At 40.8% G+C, this 19,459-nt stretch overlaps 1 protein-coding gene across 3 annotated transcripts; it reads right to left on the bottom strand.

Annotated features, from left to right (window-relative positions):
- Nucleotides 1-246: 246 nt before the first annotated feature.
- On the bottom strand, nucleotides 247-12,715 carry bnip1 (BCL2 interacting protein 1). 3 transcript variants are annotated; one of them, XM_033029638.1, is made up of 6 exons: nucleotides 12,606-12,715; nucleotides 9,355-9,478; nucleotides 7,780-7,871; nucleotides 5,518-5,622; nucleotides 4,378-4,496; nucleotides 247-1,925 (listed from the first exon to the last, which is right to left on the bottom strand). In XM_033029638.1, the coding sequence occupies exons 1-6, from the start codon at nucleotides 12,632-12,634 to the stop codon at nucleotides 1,729-1,731; spliced, it is 666 nt and encodes a 221-aa protein (XP_032885529.1). In that variant the 5' UTR covers nucleotides 12,635-12,715; the 3' UTR covers nucleotides 247-1,728. The 3 variants fall into 3 exon arrangements, with proteins under 3 accessions (XP_032885529.1, XP_032885528.1, XP_032885530.1); XM_033029637.1 differs by having other exon boundaries at nucleotides 9,355-9,447; XM_033029639.1 differs by lacking the exon at nucleotides 12,606-12,715 and adding an exon at nucleotides 12,306-12,405 and having other exon boundaries at nucleotides 9,355-9,447.
- Nucleotides 12,716-19,459: the final 6,744 nt, after the last annotated feature.

Raw genomic sequence — 19,459 nt, 5'->3', positions numbered from 1 at the left:
AGATCAAAAGAGCTGATTTCTATATAGTGTCATAAATTAAATGTTATCTTTTCTGTAATTTTTTCTACCTTATCTGCAAATTGACTATTTTTTCCAACTATGAAGGGTAATAGTATTCTTTAACTTGGAGTGGAAATACAACAGCAACTAAAGTCATTTTCATTTGAACAGGAATATTGAGAGGCTAATTAGATGAATACAACACCAAGAAGGGTTTTGTCAAAAGAGAATCAGTAGCATAAGAGGTAGAAACCAACAGGAACAGATTTATTGTAATTGTCAAAAAAAAAGATGGGAAGAGTGCACCTTTACACACCAGGGCATTACAATCCGCAATATATTGACTGAGGCAAAAGGAGGTGATGTGATAATAGCTCAAAGAAAGTGGATTAAAAAAAATACAGGACCATACTGACACATTATCTTGTCAGTATTCAAATTTTAGATAAGCTGCCTGTGCTTCATCTTGCTAAAGTACCACAGTGATGAACCAAACTGTTTGCCCATTTAAACCACTGCCAAATAATTCATATCAGATGAGTACAGTTCCATTACTCTTAGAGGAGACAGGTGAGTGTCGAGAAAATGACAATGATGATCTATTAAAGTATCCAAGGATATAAGAGGAGAAAAATGTATATGAAAGAAACACAAATGCCCAATTGCATGTGATCAAATTGTGAATTACTTTCACTCACCATGATATTAGATGTAAAATAAATCATTTCTCCAATACTTTATTTTAACGTTGCAACTGTAATCTTTCAATCAGTTAATCTAAATAGTTACAACCTAGCCAACAGTTCGATATGTACGCCAAATAAAATTAACCGACAAATTTAAATCCCTTGAAAGGATGCAAACCTTTTAATAATAATGACATGCTTCATTATTAATATTCATAAGACCCAGATACTTGTATAACTATTAATAACTGTGAACATTTATAGGGTATATTAATTTATAGGGTTTTGTTAATTATGGAAGCAAATAATTGGTCCCGTCGAGAAATTATAGTGTTTTGTTTGCATGGATAATAAATTACTGAACACTGCACTGTGTTCACAACTATAAGTGCTTACATTGGTAATATTTTCAATGCATAGATGCAGAGAGTATTTTTTTGTAATTCAAGCAAATTCAGGTTACTCAACTATACATATTATGGAATAGATATGAACAAAACGATGATGTTTTACAAAGTCAGTCTTTGTACTGTTACTTAATACAAAAGTACCATATTTCCGCATAATAATTAGGCAGCAATTCCTTGAAGAGGTGAAATGCAGATGGCGCTGGATAGCCATCCTTTATCAGAAGAACATGCACATGTAACATTCCAAAACTCAGTCCCACTGAAGTGAAGGGAAACAGATGCAAGAAACAGACTACAGTGCTTAGCTGCAACCAACAATTGCCAGCAGATAGTGATTACATTTGGAAATAATGCATAGCTTTCTGATGTCCATTTACCTTCCAGTTAGGAATTTTAATTTACATTTTAAGACATTGTCCCATTCTTTAAAAGGTACTTGAATCTGCTTCCATTTCAATTCATATGCAAAAACAAAACTTGAACTTATCTTCCTTAATGCTTACACAAGTTTACAATGCTCTCAATCACCCATCCTTTTTCTTTAGGGATGCTGCCTGACCAGCTGTTACTCCAGCACTTTGCATCTATTCTCAATTTCAATGTCTATTTGATTTCTGCCATTTGTTCCAGTTCTATAAAAAAGGGAAGATGCGTTTCTTTAAAATGTACACCACTGTTGCCAAAAACAAAGCCAAAGCGAGGAAAATAAGCAGCTTGTCAGTCAACTCTCTGCGATTGTATTTTGTGATCAGCTTGCGACCCAGTTGAATCGTGCCGGTCATGTTTTTAAATTCTTCATTTGTTTCCAGAACTGTTCTCGAAGATGTTGCTTAAATAAAAATAAAGTACTAATTAAAGAATTACATTAAAACAACAAAATGCAAGATCATAAATGATACATTCCGAATAAGGAGGCTTTGGTTAAGTTGTTTTATAAAAAAGTGGTGCCAAGAATGAATGGATCAATAAAATAAAAATGAAGATGCATGTTGCAACCAATAGTGATAATCAATTGGCATAAAACATTTCAACATAGAATTAACCAATATACCTTCACTTGTTTTCAGTTAAGAATGAAGAATAAATAACAGAATGTTTTAATCACTATATATTACATTGCTTTTGACACATGTTCACTGTGTGTAAATCAAATCATCATCCATTTTTCACATAAGAGCTTTTATTTGTCAAATCATACCAACATCTTAAAAAGCAATAACAAATTAATATTTAACTGTTTGAGATTTTGAGAAAATTAAAACAATCTTTTGACCTGGTCAGGTTATTGGCTTGGAAGGAGACGAACGGTAGAGATATGAGGGCGGCCCATGGTGATCTGTAACAAGACCTGTCCTTTCCAGACCTTTCAATAAAAGACTTGAAGAAGGAAGAAAGTGCATGATGTCTAGGTCTGGAACGGACGCATTAAGTTAGACACAGAAAGTGAGGAGGTCGAGTACAGAAAGGTGTGTTATGCAGACGAACAAAACTCTGGCAGATTATGTTCAATGTGGTAAGTACAAGTCCATCCACCATCATCCAAAAGAATGGATCAGGATACTAGAATTCATTGAAATATATAATTCTCCAAGGGGCAGGAGGGCAAGGTGCAGAGAGACAATTTCCTTTGACTAGAGAATCTAGATTTGGGAACAAAAGGCTATTCAGCACTGAGGCAAAGAGAAATTTTACACACAAAAAGTTGCAAATCTTTGGAATTTTCTTCTCTTGTCATTTCTAGCTGTTCAGTTATTGAATGATGGAGTGGGTCCAAGGAAATTATTTACTCATGTTACTAATTATCAAGTTTAATGTATTTTCCAGTCAAATTGTTCTCCCTCTCAAGTGATCATAGAAACATAGGAAATAGGTGCAGGAGTAGGCCATTCGGCCCTTCGAGCCTGCACCGCCATTCGATATGATCATGGCTGCCTTCTCTCCATACCCCCTGATCCCTTTAGCCACAAGGGCCACATCTAACTCCCTCTTAAATATAGCCAATGAACTGGCCTCAACTACCTTCTGTGGCAGAGAATTCCACAGATTCACCACACTCTGTGTAAAAAATGATTTTCTCATCTCAGTCCTAAAAGACTTCCCTCTTATCCTTAAACTGTGACCCCTAGTTCTGGACTTCCCCAACATCGGGAATAATCTTCCTGCATCTAACCTGTCCAACCCATTAAGAATTTTGTAAGTTTCTATAAGATCCCCCCTCAATCTTCTGAATTCCAGCGTGTACAAGCCGAGTCTATCCAGTCTTTCTTCATATGAAAGTCCTGCCATCCCAGGAATCAGTCTGGTGAACCTTCTCTGTACTCCCTCTATGGCAAGAATGTCTTTCCTCAGATTAGGAGACCAAAACTGTACGCAATACTCCAGGTGTGGTCTCACCAAGACCCTGTACAACTGCAGTAGAACCTCCCTGCTCTTATACTCAAAACCTTTTGCTATGAATGCTAACATACCATTTGCTTTCATAAATATTTAATTTATGAACCACAAGAAAATATTAGTTTTTTTTGATTCAATCACAAATTTTGATTAATCCTCTAAAATTGATACTGACACAGCATCTGGAGTTCAGCACTTTTTGTGAATACTGACATTAAGTTTAGTATTCACAGATTAGATGTTGACGTTGTTGAAAATCTTGAGCTTTTATTTAAAGTGTAAACTCAATGTGATAGAGCTACTAATTATGTTAAAAGTGGAATTGTCACAATGTACATTCTGGTTCATCCCAAACACATGGCAAAACATGACTGTTGAAACTGAAAAACAGTAGTTGCTGGTGACAAGTAAAAGTGAAGATGATGCAAAGCTGGACATTGACAGCTTAAATGTGGATACTTCATTCTACAGCTGCATTAACACAGGAAGGCAAAGGAGGAGCTGGGAATAAGGAATTACCTACATCACTTACTTCAGCACATCTGCATTTAACCAAACAGATTACTCTGAAAGTAGCTCTGATTTTCATGTAATGACAGCAAATATTGACATGTTAACCAAAATTCTAACTATATAATTAAGCATCTAACAATGGCCTCATTTAATAATTTAGGACTAATTTTGGCTTGTTTGCAGAATTCTTGTAAATAGTAAGTGTTCAAACCACTTATCAATATCCAATAATCAAAAAGCAAATAGTTGATGGTTATCCTCTGACTACAGCTGAAGAGATTAAATTGGAAGCAGATAAAAAGTCCTTCAGTCATGTTACGCCATTTAACGCAGGTGAACAGAGAAATAGTCCATGTATTAGTACTTCAACTTACCCAATGTTTGCACTGATTCTTCACTTTGCTGCACTTGTTGCGACATCATCCTGCTGATAGTCATCAAGCTCTCAGTAATGCTGCTTGCTGTCTGTACTAAGCCTTCCTTTGTCATCTTCCTAAAACCCCAAGAAAATGTAATCCATTTCAGAAATTGTTCTTTTTTATTTGGTCAAAATTAAATGAAATATACCAAAGTACCTTAGATAATTATCAGTTTCGAACTGGAATACATAAAATTTCAATAAAAAGAAAGGAAACCTCAAGCCACAGCTATTCTCTAGAAACATTTAAAGAGAACACGAACAAGATAAATCTCTAGTGCACACAAAATCTAGTCAGTAACAAATCTCTTTTTCAAAATGTACCAGATTTTCTTTTCTTCACCCAACACTTAAACGCTTATATTTCAACCCAATAGCCACAAGTGGCGATATCTTTCAAATATTCTCTAATATGATTGGAAGTGAAGGATTTTAGCATACAATTTCTGATATTTCTGACATGCTGTGTTAGTATCAATTTTAGTGGATTAACCAAATTATATTGTCAGGTACTTCAGAGGGAACTACAATTCATAAGAAATTACTTATTTTAGGAGCAGATTGTCTATGTGGCAGTAATTATGCATTAACTTGATGTGTTAATCACACCATTAAAGTTTGAAAAGTTATTAAAATCAGTAACTAAAAGTATAATAAGAACAAACTGGTATATAAAATTCAATTAAAATAAAATCTATTAATACAAACGCAATCCTTCATTGCAAACAATGGCGAATTCCCTGCATTCCCAGATCTAACCTGGTGCAAGTTGTACAAGCAGATTCTCCAAGTGCTGGGAGAATGCTTGCACTCCACTGCTGGGCTTCACAAGGAATCCAATGATTTGAGCACATTCAGGAAGTCCTTGGAGAAAAATGCCCAGACGTTTGGAACAACTGCATTCATGGTCAACTGGGTTGGAATACTGAACTCGCTTGCACTTGAAGGGACTGCAACTAAATCTATGTGATACTGTGCTATCTCTGCAAAATCTGATCCAAGAACTAATTTTACAAATACAATTAATTCCAAAGACATATTGCGAATAGCAGGCAGCTGTAAAATTATATATGCTAACGTAATATACATAATTTACCGTTGTCGAACTGAAGAATCCCCACTTTGAAGCAATTCATCTTTTTCATGATTGTCTATGGCAAGTTTGCAGGCCAGGTTTGCTTTTCGCCAAGCATTTTGGTTGCTTTAACAGAAGCACAGAATCAACATTTGTTTACTGTAAGGTACTGAACAATCAAACAATCAACAGCACCTTTGGATAGGCACATGGATATAAAGGGAATGGAAAGATATGGAGTTTGTCGTGGCATCGTGTTCAGCACTAATATTGCGGCCCAAAGGGCCTATACCTATGATAAGGCTGAATGATGTTAAAAATATAAGAAAATATTAAATGGATTCCTGGGCCAGCTTACAACTTATATTTAGTCTCAAAGCAGGCTTTTCTCCAGTAGATTGATACAGAAAGGCAAATCTAGGCTTGCCTCGGGTTGCTGTGTATTAAGATAATGACCAATGACTTTGATATGCAAGTCCTTGTACCAATGTCCGATGCCTTTGATATGCAAGTCCTTGTACCACATGACAAGATGCCTTTGATGCAACTGATGATTGACGAGACAACTCAGACACATTCTGCAGTAATGTGTATTCTCTGTACCTCTGACCATAATGTCTTTGGAATGTGCTTAGGTGACAAAAGAACAGTATATAATACCGTGTAATTCTGTTTTCAGGGAAATGGAGAGAGGACAGCCAAGGGTCTGTGTTGCTCCCTTGTCTGGGGTTTTCCTTGCCACTTCCATCGGCCGATAATTAGTAAAGTTTTGAACTGGTCTACCAAACCGCTTTGTGAGTTGTCTGTTTATTAAGAAGTTAACCTGTTTGTTTAATTAGAAGTTAACCCTTTTCACCTATGCTGTATTGTTCTATGTTCTACAAAATACTATTAAGATTGAAGTTAAAGATATATGGACACACTGATCTGTTCTGTATTCATGCCTTCTATATTCTGTTGTGCTGAAGCAAAGCAAGAATTTCATTGTCCTATCTGGGACACGTGACAATAAGCGATTGCAGGGCAATTGCTCTACAAAGCCTTGAGTGCACTGGGCATCAACGGAGTGGCGAGGAGAAGAGCCATTAAGAACACCACAGAGGCAGCGGAGAAGGCCTCGAGATGGCTCTGGATCAGGAGAGAATGGGGAGGAGCGAATGCCACCTGAACACGTCGTGGTCTGATCAACCACGGCTGGGTCACCTGGGTGAGGGTGTCTGATGTTGAAAGACCCGAAACACCCAATGACCCCAGGTTACATCACTGATGATGTGTTCAGGAGCATCAATAGATGTATTTGTATCAATCTTGACTTGACTTGACATCAGGCTCACTGGCCCGTAACTCCCTGGCTTATCCTTGCTGCCCTTTTAAAATAACAATGCCACATCAGCGACTCTCCAGTCTTCCGCAACTTCACCTGCTGCTAATGATGCAAATATCTCTACAAGAATCTCTGCGAATTTGCTTCCTAGCTTCCCATAAATGATCAGCAAATCCCATGTATGTAAAAAACTTAAGGGTAGGCAATGTACTCTTTGCCAATCAAAGTCAAGCTTTGAGATATTAATATATTCAGATCAGAAACCTGATTTCAAAAATATTATTTTTGATTTTAATGTACCATGAAGTACCCCAAAATCTAAAAGGCACAAGTTCCTAAATATGTTGTAGGAAAAATTGTCAGAACTTGTAATGTTCAAGTTAAATTGTATTGGAATATATTAAAAAGAAATATCCTAAAGGCCCTCGGGTCTTGAGAGAGAATATGAAAGAATAAATGCACTGAAGATTACCACATGCTAACAAGCTGGAGCAACAGAGTACTATGGTGAAGCTTGCACAATATTAAGTCGTCATATAAAAACTGCATTTTTGTTGTCATCACAATAAAAGGAATGTAATAAATTAGTGGCACACATTGAATTTTATTGACATTTCCCAACTTGCTCTAATCCAGATGCTTTTCAAAGCATAATTTGTGATAGATGCATTGATAGTGATACAGCAGTCAAAATCACATTGTGATAATGTTAACAGAATTATAATAAATTGTATTTCATTTATATGTGAAGCAATATTAGATCAAAATCAAAGTGGGGTAAAATTACAAAAGGGGACAATCCATAAGGTAATGATGGATTTATCCTTGTTTGCCTTTATTCTAACGTTTCAATTTGTATATGAAAGCCTAAACAAATGTGCACTCTACAACACATTATAAGCAAGTTTAGAACCTCATTATGCTATTGTTTTCAGACCTCTATCTTACAGATCACTTACCTTAACATTTGTTTGTGATGATTCTCCACTTCAGCCAGCAACATCTGCTTCTCAGATTCTTTGTCTTGTTCCTTTGCCATCTGTTCCAAATCCTTCAAAAAATTTTTTTTTTTAAATCAGGAAATCCTTACTCTTCATATTTGAGAAGCAATTTGAAAACCTGAGATTTGTTATCAAAACAATCCGAACTCCCTAACCAACACACCCACTTTCCAGGAACCTTCCTCTGCAACTATAGGAGGTGCCATACCTGTACACCTCCTTTCTCAACACCATTCAGGGACCTAAATGCACTTCCAGATGAGACAGAAATTTACATGCACCTTCGTCAACCTCACTCACCTGTTGCAATCAGTGCTCTTGATATGGCTTTCGCTACATTGGTGTGCCCAAGCCTAGACTAGGTAACCACGTCACAGAGCACTTGTGCTCTGTCCGCGAGGGCCAGCTGGAGGTTGTGAGCCACTTCAATTCCGTTTCCCAACCCAACATATCTATTTAGCAGCTTTGTTCACTGCCAGAATGAGGCTACATGCAAACTCTTGAGCAGCTTACAATTCAATGACTTGAACATTGAATGAGCTTAAGAGTTCCTCCAGCAGTCTGTTTTTGTTCATGATTCCAACATCAGTAGTCTCTAATGTCTCTGGCCTTAATGCAGGTTTAGTGTGACTGCCCATTCAATGTTGTTCCTAAACTTCTGCATATATAAATGCTGTTTATTCTGTGGGCAACAGCAATTGTTATTATTTTTGACCAAAGTAGTTGAAAATCCTGTTGACAACCAAGCTTAAATGTTGCACTACTGTTGTCATAATTTGGCAAAGTTGAACAGAAAAAAATGACTAAGGAACACAAATGAGCAGAAAATGCTTGCAGCAAGCTGATACACCAAGAAATATGCAACATTGCTTCGCCCCACATTTAGGTAAATTTTTTTTTTTTTTTTTTGGCAATTGCGTAAATGGGTTTCTAGACCTGAATATTCTCTGAGATGTCTTAAGATGTTTACTATGCTAAAATTGATGCTGCTAATTATATCAGGGATAAAACCAGCTTTAGTCGGATGGGTCCCAATGGTTGAACTGACTTTATGTATATGGGTTGGGTACCAGAGAGGTACAAAGTATAACTATCTTCCATTGTTCACAGGTGCCTGCTTAGATTATCAATAGTATACAAATAAGAAAGTTATGGGACCTTAACATGAAAAAAATATGAATGTTGCAATGATTTGAACAGCTTAATGAACATTAGCTTCAAAAAATATTCCTTACCCAAGTCAATATCTGAATTAGAGACACAAAAGACAGCAGAGACTGGAATCTGGAGCAAAAAACAAACTGCTGGAAAAACTCAGCAGTTCAGGCAGCATCTGTGAAGGGAAATGGATAGTCGACCTTTCAGGTTGAAACCCTTCCAGAGGAAAAGGTTGCTTTTTGCTCAATATCTAGATCACTTGGTTTCCTTAGTAAGGAATGTAAGTGTAGAGTTTATGTGTCTGGTTTAAGTTGTACTTTTGCTGGCACTATTGAGTAACATCTATCTACTTAAAATCTTCAAGAAGTCACTCACCTGTATTCGAAGTCTGAGTTGGTGAAACATTTCTTTCACTTTGGCATTAAATTCTGTGAGAAGGTTCAAAGGTCCAGGACTGTCTCGGATATCCTGCAGGCAAATCACCAGGTGTTCTTCTAATCTAAGCATTGGATTTAAAGACTAAACAGGTGCAGCCCTTAACGGGAACTCTTATTCGTTAACAGATTATCATCAAACCATCTTATTTTAGGATTATTTCATGAAGATGAAATATGTTTAGATATCTAATGAAAGAGAACATTTTGAAAACACGCAATTATTTGTTGTTAATATAAAAGTGAAAATTTCAGCGCAAACTAATGAGATATTTAAGCATTTCAATTTAGAATAAACAAGATCAGCATAATTTACAAAGCCTAATAATATTTTCACTATTTATGAAAGTAAATTCTAACAGTCAATAATTTACAAATGGAACTTAAGGCCTTTCAAAAATATGGAAGCAATTTTCTACTGCTTAATTGCTTAGAATTCATCAGGCATAACTATTCTAGTAACTTGGGGGGGAAAGTTAACTGGACTTTCATCGCAGCACAGCCATGACGTTTAACAGCTGTTGGCAACGCAGAACTATTTGATCATTTGTGTGGTTAAGAAAATGTTGTTGGCTGTTTTACCTAGTATCACATGATTTTACCTAGTATCACATGACAGTAGCACTGTCATGCTAATTCTATACTCAATAATGTAGGCCATTCAACATCTGTCATCATTTCAATTCGATCAAAGCTGATAGCTGTCTCCACTTTATAATTTGATTCCTATTCCTTGACGTTTTTACCCAACAAGAAATCACCCAATGCGAAATATTATCCAATTGCATCGTCATTTAATGAGGAAACTGCAGATTTATATTACCATTTTTTTGAGGGAGGGGGTTGGAGTGTTTCCTGATTTTATTCCTCAATGATCTACTTTTAATTTCATAGGGCGCACGTACCTTCTGAATTCTATACCATAGGAAGTTGCTTCAATGTGGCAAATATTATTTTAACATGTTTCACTTCGATCATTCTGTTATAATTCTGCTACGTCATTAAATACAGTGGACCATACTCCAAAGGAGAGGATTGTATTCATGATAGGATTCAGAGTACAGTCCTCTGTATAACCAAAGCATCACTTCTTCACTTTTGTGCTCCAGCCTGCATGAGATGAGGCTAACATTCAATGTAATGTCTCAATGTAATAAAAAGGAACTTCAGATGCTGGTTTATATCAAAGATAGACACAAAATGCTGGAGTAACCCAGCGGTTCGGGCAGCATCTCTGGAGAAAATGGATAGGTGGTATTTCGGATTGGGGTCCTTCTTCAGACTGAATATAGTAGGGTGAGTGGGGGGGGGAGGGAAGAATAAACTGGAAGAAAAGCAAAAAACAAAAATCATGACAAATCAGGGTCGGCAACAGATCCCCTCAGGCAAGGAGGTTCCCTGATAAACTGACTGTTGACTGGAAACAGTTGTGACCCCAAGATGAATACATAGTGGCGAACTCTGGAACTAGTTAGCCGACTTTTAGTGGAGAGCTGCGGGAGGGAGAGGAAGGGGGACCGAGACATTTGTAGAAGTTACCTAAAATTGGCGAATTCAACGTTTATACCGTTGGGTTCTAAGCTGCCAAAGCGAAATATGGGGTGCTGTTCCTCCAATTTGTGTGCGGCCTCCCTCTGATTTAAATGTCCCAATAGTGCAATGCATTAGTCCTTGGGAAATATGCATCCAATGGAATGTCTGAGTAGGGTAAGCTGTGGCTCTCCAGCTCTTCCCATTCCTTTTCCTACACCACCTAAAGAGGCAACTTGATCCACAAGCTGGCACCTGTTCCTGGAGGTCCTACAGAACATAATCTTTCCCATTCCAAAATTCTGGATGTGGAAGGAATTACTGTGCCTTTATGGCAGTATATGGGACAGGGAGCCACAAAGTAGCTAGAGCTGAGTAATCACCCTTCAAAAAGCCTAAATAACTCTTGATGGGTTGGCAAACTCTTTTGTTTAGAATCAGATTAATCGATTAAACCGATTTACTCAAGAAATCCCGTCAAATTCTATTGGTAAAATTATCAAAGTTAGTCTATTACAACGATTAAGAGAATTTTAGGTCAGATTGCCTAAATAGGCCAAAACGTCACCTATCCATGTTCTCCTGAGATGCTGTCTGACTCACCGAGCTACTCCAGCACTTTCTGTTTTGCTTAGATCAGATTAGGTCTTTAACAATTGCAACCATTTTTTGGAATGGACTGAAAATAATATCCTCTTCATCAACACAAAGGCAGCCTATGACAGTTTGGAAAGGCATCTCAGTCAAACTTTGTAACCTCGTCATTCGTTGTCTCATCTAACTGATGATTGATATTTTCATGTCACTCTTAACAGGAAAACCAGTCACTAAAAAGATTGGTATAGCAACTGCTCCATCCAGGATCACAGGAAATTGCAGAGTTGTGAAAGCAGCCCAAACCATCATTTCCCAGCCCCCACCCTCCAACTGACTTCATCTACATTTCACACTGTCTCAGAGGAACAGCCAACAAAAGCAAGAAACATATACTCCAGTCATTCTCTCTTCTATCATATCGCCTGGCAGATACAAAAACTTAAAAGCATGTAGCAGTGGATTCAAGACCAGCTTCTTTCCGCTGTTATCAAACTCATAAGAGTTCAATCACTACAAAAATACACCCTGCCTGTACTTCCTACGTGCACACCCCCTCACACCCAGTCTCCAGTTACACACACTGCATACACCCACACCAGCAACATGCATTGTCTGCACACCCACCTGCTCACCAGCAGCATACACTGTCTGCACATCCAGTTTTCACACAAATTCTCACCAGAAACAGACTGTCTTCACATCCAGTCTCTATCTGCACACACATCCTCACCAGCAGCACACTGCACACTCGGTCTCTACACTCACACTGATCTTTAGCAGTGCACACATCCTCGCCAGCATCATACACTGCCCACGTCCAGTCTCTATCCACACCCCAAATCTCTATCCACACCCCCAGTCTCTGTCCACATCCCCAGTCTCTGTCCACATCCCCAGTCTCTGTCCACATCCCCAGTCTCTGTCCACATCCCCAGTCTCTGTCCACATCCCCAGGCAGACACACGCCCGGCGCTCACACCCCGTCAGTGCCCATTGTTGGACGTCTCATCTTGATTTGGATGTTTTCGGAACGGAGGAAAACAAACGAAGGAGCCACGTCTTCACCTGCACCAACGCTTTAATCTCCAGATCATATTTAATTATTTCCTGCGCACAGATCCTGACGTGAACATCCTGGGCCGCCGCCATGTTTTACCCAGGGACTACAGCGTCCGCCGCTTGCCGTCTGAAGGAAGTGTGCGGAGAACGCACTTTCAAAATGGAAATAAAAGCGTGTAGCTGTTGAAATCAAAGCTCCGCTATAGGATCTTTGGTTGAAATGCTGTGCAAAAAATAAGTCCAGGAGTCCTGAACTCACCGAGTTCCTCTTGCACTTTGTTTCTCTAACTTCGAAACGGTTCAGAAGTGAAAGAGGCAACCTATGGCATCTGGCCCCGTTTTTTCTCTCACGAAAATGTGAATCCATTGTACCTTGGTCCTGTACTTTGCTTTTAATCATGGTTTTAAATAAAAAAGTTTGTTTTATATCTGAAACACATTGTATTTTAATTAACAGAGTCGCGTAATGGTGAACATCTCAACCAACTGCAAAAAAGCAATTGCTCTCCTTAATTACAACACGCAAATAAAGATAATTCCAACCCGGGGTTCAAATAACTGGGTACAAAACTCGTGGTGTAATTTAAAAATACAAATAAAACATAAAAGGTAGGAGTTCACAAAGTTATGGGGTCTTTTGGTGAGCAAACAGGAAGCTCGTGTGCCACATGAGGGCAGGAGACTAGGCTCGATTTTAAATGATACTTTACCTCTATCTTCGATGATGATATGGGTTTAACAGTTAACATAGAACCATAGAAAATAGATGCAGGAGTAAGCCATTCGAGCCAGCTCCGCCATTCAATTTGATCATGGCTGATCATCCAAAATCAGTACCCCGTTCCTGCTTTCCCCCCTTCCTGAGAACATTAAAAAAGACTGGTCTGCCCCAACAGCTGCTGACAACCTTCTACCGCAGCACCACAGAGAGCATACTAACGTATGGCATCTCTGTGTGGTATCTCAGCTGCACGGAGGCGGAGAGGAGAGCTCTTCAGCGCATCGTCCACTGAGCGCAGAAGATTATTGGGACACCGCTACCAGCCTTGGAGGGCATCTACCACACACGATGCCTCAGGAAGGCCGTCAGCATCCATAAAGACTCCTCACACCCTTGTAATGGACTGTTCGAACTACTTCCCTCCGGCAGACGTTACAAGGCCTTCTATGCCCGCACATCCAGACTCAGGAACAGCTTCATTCCCAGAGCTATAGCGGATCTGAACCGGCCCTGCTGAGTGCCACCCACCCCCATAGACTGTCTCCCTCGGATGGTCACTTCGCATAGTCACATCTGCACTTTAGTCTGTTTTTACTGTTTTACTGTTTTAATGTTCTTTTTACAAACCATGTTCTCGGGGTATCTAAATCTAAATTGTATTAGTTATTTAAGTTATGACATCGGATGGAAGCTGCATACCAAATCTCGTTGCACATTTGTGCAATGACAATAAAATATATTATTATATTATTATTATTATTATATCCCTTGATTCCTTAAGCCCTAAGAGACTGAAGAAGGGTCTCGGCTTGAAGCGTCACCCATTCCGCCTCGCCAGAGATGCTGCCTGTCCTGCTGAGTTACTCCAGCATTTTGTGTCTTCCTTCGATTTAAACCAGCATCAGCAATTCTTTCCTACACAGCTAAATCTATCTCTCTCTTGAAAACATCCAGTAAATTGGCCCCACTGCCTTCTGTGACAGATAATTCCACAGATTCACAACTTTCTGGGTGAAAAAGTTTTTCCTCATCTCAATCCTAAATGGCCTACCCCTCATTCTTAAACTGTGACCCCTGGTTCTGGACTCCCCCAAGGTCGGGATCAATTTTCCTGCATCTAGCCTGTCCAATCCTTTAAGAATTTTATATGTTTCTATAAGATACCCTCTCATCCTTCCAGATTCCAGTGAATACAAGCCCAGTCGACCCATTCATTCATCATATGTCAGTCCCGCCATCCCGGGAATAAACATGGTGAACCTATGCTGTACTCCACCAATAGCAATAATGTCCTCCCTCAAATTAGACCAAAACTGCACACAAAACTTCAGGTGCAGTCTCACCAGGGCCCTGTACAACTGCAGTAGGACCCCCTTGCTCTGAAATTCAAATCCTCTCACAATGAAGGCCAACATGCCATTAGCTTTCTTCACTGTCTGCAGTACCTGCATGCTTACTTTCAGTGGCTGATGTACAAGCAGACCCAGGTCTCGTTGCACCTCCCCTTTTCCTAATCTGAAGCCATTCAGATAGTTCAAGTTCACGTTTATTGTCACTTAACTAAGTGACAATAAACAGTGAAATTTGAGTTACCATACAGCCATACTAAGTGAAAAGCAACAATACACACAGCTACATAAAATAAAATTTAACATAAACATCCACCACAGTGGAATCCACATTCCTCACTCTGATGGAAGGCAATAAATTCCAGTCCTCTTCCTCCTTCGTTCCCCGTGGTCGGGGCCTTTGAACACTCCGCAGTTCGCCGCTGCCGACGGTCCGATATCCAAGCCCTCACGTCAGGATGATGGAAACTCCGGCGTCGTGACGGATCGAGACACTCTGCAGCATTGAACTCCCGAGCCGGCCTCTTCTTACCAGAGACCGTGGCTTCACGGTGTTAAAGTTCACAGTCCCCCGCGGTCAGAGCACTTTAGCTGGCGATCCTCAGCAAAGGATTGTCCGCTCCGTGATGGTAAGTCCGTGCCGCTCCCACGGCTTGCAGCTCTGGGCCGGTACCCAGGAAAGGCTGCACCACTCCACATTGTTAAGCCGCAGGGGGGGGGGGACTGAGATGCGACACGGAAAAAATCACATCTCCGATGAGGTGAATGGCTGAAAAAAGATTCCCCTGACCCCCCCCCCCCACATAAAACATACCCAAGAAATATTAAAACATACATTTAAGACATACTTCAAATAATAAAAACAGAGAAGGGACGAGAGACTGTTGGCGAGGCGGCCATTACGGGCAACACCCTGTGGTAATAATCTGCCTTCTGATCTTGCCACCAAGCTGGATACTCACATTTATTTATATTATACTGCATCATGCCATGCATCTGCCCACTCACCCAACCTATCCAAGTCACCCTGCAGCCTCGTAGCATCCTCCTCGAAGCTCACACTGCCACCCAGCTTTGTGTTATCCGCAAACCTGGAAATATTACATTTAATTCCCTCGTCTAAATCGTCAATATATATTGTAAATAACTGGGTTCCAGCACTGAGCCTTGCGGCACCCCACGAATCACTGCCTGCCATTCTGAAAAGGACCTGTCAATTCCTACTCTTTGCTTCCTATCTGCCAACCAGTTCTCTATCCATGTCAATACCCCACCCTCAATACCATGTCCTCTAATTTTGCACACTGATCTCTTGTGTGGGACCTTGTCAAAAGGAAGAAATATAAAATATTGCATATTAAAATTAGAAATACTAAAGAGTTAAGAACCTGTCCCACTTACGCGACCTTTACACGCGACTGCCGGCATCCGTGATAGGTCGCCGAAATTTTCAACATGTTGAAAATTCAGCGGCGACCAGAAAGACGTTACGACTCTTTGGAGACCTCTCACGGCCATACAGGCTATATGGTATCAAGTATCAAGTATCCTTTATTGTCATTCAGACTTTTCAGTCTGAACGAAATGTCGTGCCTTGCAGTCATAACATAGAATAAAATAACAATAAACACAGATTTAACATCCACCACAGTGAGTCCACCAGGCCCTCCTCACTGTGATGGAAGGCAAAAGTCTTAAAGTCCTTGTCTCTTCCCTTCTTGTTGTCCCTCTGCGTTGAGGCGATCCAGGCTTCCGATGTTGTGACCCCACCGGGTGATGGTAAGTCCCGCAGCTGATTCCGAGCTCCGCGAACGGGCCGGTTCAAACTCTACGGCCCGGGGCGGTCGAAGCTGTTCATAAGCTGCCACCCTCCAGTCCAGCGGACGAAGCTGTTGTTGCGGGAGCTCCGGAAAAACAGGTCACCAACCTGGGACCTGCGAGCTCCCGACGATGTCGTCCACCGGGCCCGAAGTTGGGTCGCTGCCGCCGCAACGCTGCCACAGCCCCGAAGTCTGGTCGCCGCTGCCGCAACGCCACCACAGCCCCGAAGTCGGCCAGTAAGTCCTGGCTGGCTCTGCCTCCGGAGCCTCGAGGTCGGTCGCCGTTGGAGGCCGCCAGCTCCGCGATTAGGCCTCAGCGCAGACGGAGGTGGAGACGGGGGATACAAGAAAAGGTTGCATCCCCCCCCCCGAAGGAAGAGACTAAAACAAGTTTCTCTCACCCCCTCCCCGCACATACACAACTAAAATAAACCGAAATAAACTATAACAACAAAAAGAAAAACAAAAAAAGAAAAGACAAACGGACTGCAGGCGAGCCGCAGTTGCTAGGGCAACGCCGCCACTTCCGGTCATGAGAGGTCTCCTATGGTCGTGAGAGGTCACCTGTGACATGTCGCCAGGGGTCGCCTGCATGGTCGTGAGAGGTCTCCTATGGTCGTGAGAGGTCTCCAAAGAGTCATAGCATCTTTCTGATCACCGCTGAATTTTCAACATGTTGAAAATTTCGGCGACCTATCACGGGTGCCGGCAGTCGCCTGTAAAGGTTGCATAAGTGGGACAGGCCCTTAAGGAATATTAAAAACTTGATCAGTGTTGGAGAGCTGGGGCGGAGGGAGGGATGGAAGCAGAAGCAGTGGCGGGGACAGATGCGATGGCGAGCCAGGGCTGGCGAGTGTTTGCCGGGCTGGCTAGTGTTTGCCGGGCTGGCGAGTTGCTCGCTGCAGCTCCGGCCATGGAGCAGCCGCAGTGCAAGAGTCCCGGGCCGTCGGAAGCGTTGCACCGCTGCCGTGAGAGTCTCTGTGCCGAATTCGCCCAGGTGACCGGCATGGACCAGGCTGCGGCTCGGTGCATCCTGGAGGACAACCACTGGCTGCTGTAAGTAGGTATCAAGCACTGGGTAGAAACGGTGGAAGATAGTGGCCTTCAAATGGGGGTGGTTGGAGAAAGCATCCTGCTTGCCAGATATTCACTTAACTGCAGGAAATATGTTCCCGATGTTGGGGAGTTCAGAACCAGGGGTCACAGTTTAAGAATAAAGGGTAGGCCATTTAGGACTGAGATGAGGACAATCTTTCTTCACGCAGAGAGTTGTGAACCTGTGGAATTCTCTGCCACAGAAGGCAGTGGAGGCCAATTCACTGGATGTTTTCAAGAGAGAGTTACATTTAGCTCTTAGCGCTAACAAAATCAAGGGATATGGGGAAAAAACAGGAAAGCGGTACTGATTTTTAGATGAACAGCCATGATCATATTGAATGGCAATGCTGGCTCAAAGGGCCGAATGGCCTATTCCTGCACCTATTTTCTATGCTTGAGTATATGGCAATAAAACTTGATTTTGAAGCATGCATGCATGCATGGTGGAGGTATAATGTAGTCACAGAGTGATACAGTGTGAAAACAGGCCCTTCAGTGCAACTCTGCCACACCCGCCAACATGTCCCAGCTACACTACCTGATTTTGGTCCATATTCCACCAAACCTGTCCTATCCATGTATCAGTCTAACTGTTTCTTAAATGTTGGGATAGTCCCTGCCTCAACTACCTCCTCTGGCAGCCTGTTCAATACACCCACCACCCTTTGTGTGGAAAAAGTTAATCCTTAAAAAGTTACCTCTGAAAAATACTTCAAACAAAAAACATTGAAATCACACTTCTACAATGCACTAAAACATGATGCAGTCCCGATAACCCATTATTTCCTTCAGTTAAATACTGGGAAGGTAGCACTATTGTCATTTGTCACTCAACTATTATGTTTGTTTACCTCACTGACTATTTCTAACCCCCCCCCCCACCCCAAATTCCTTTGACAGGTTGAATAGAAATGTCTCCAATCTTGTTTTATTAATTGAACATGTAGATGAACATCCTCAAGGAGTGTAATCAGATGGAAACTGATTCAGATGCGGTGTTTAAGAGCTTGTTCAAAGGGACATATTTTAAAGGAGTGACACTTGCAGGGGAATGTGTGAGGAGGTTATTATTTTTCTTTAGCTTGAACCAGGACATCTGAAGATTCAACGTTTAATATAGTAATTGTGCTGATACTGACTACAAACAACCACATAATGAATATCATTCATTCCGGAGGTTTTATTTTTCTGATGCCATTTAAACTTCACTTGGATCTCAATCACTTCAATGTAAAAGTAATTGGGAATGGGGAGCATTGGAACAAAAATTTGCCCTCAGTACATATTAACTGTAATATAATAATGTAGGCATGTTGGTAGGTGCAATCAAAACAAATATCTTTTTATCATTGTTGTGTTATGAATACCACAGAAAATATTATGTACTCTCAAGATCACAATGAATACAATAATATTGCTTAAATATAGTTATTGGACTGCATTTCATAAAAGTCCCAGCTCCAGTACGGATTACTCCAACTCCAGCAAACATCAGCTGTGGACCAATTATGGGAAATTGCAGAGGCATAAAATAATCAGGAATGCTTCAACGAATTAAGAGCAGGAGTGGCCGCCCAGCCTGTGGAGCTTTCTCCACTTTCCAAAAAAATTACAACTGATCTGATTGTAACCTCAACTCACCATTTCTGTCTGCCACTTGCTTATCAAAATCTAACTTAAAAAATCTCAAAGACTTTACTTCCATCGCCCTTTCAGGAAGTTCCAAAGACAAACCTTTCCATAGTCAAGACATTGAATACAAGGACAGGGAGGTCAAGCTCCAATTTTACAAAATGTTGATCAACTACAGTATTGCATGCAGTTCTGGTCAACACACAAGGGGAAGGATATGATAGTGCTGTAGTGGGTGCA

Source organism: Amblyraja radiata, chromosome 11 (genome assembly GCF_010909765.2).
Source record: "Amblyraja radiata isolate CabotCenter1 chromosome 11, sAmbRad1.1.pri, whole genome shotgun sequence".
Taxonomy (NCBI): domain Eukaryota; kingdom Metazoa; phylum Chordata; class Chondrichthyes; order Rajiformes; family Rajidae; genus Amblyraja; species Amblyraja radiata.
The sequence above is the reverse complement of the archived record's forward strand: the minus strand, read 5'-3'. Positions and strand labels throughout refer to the sequence as shown.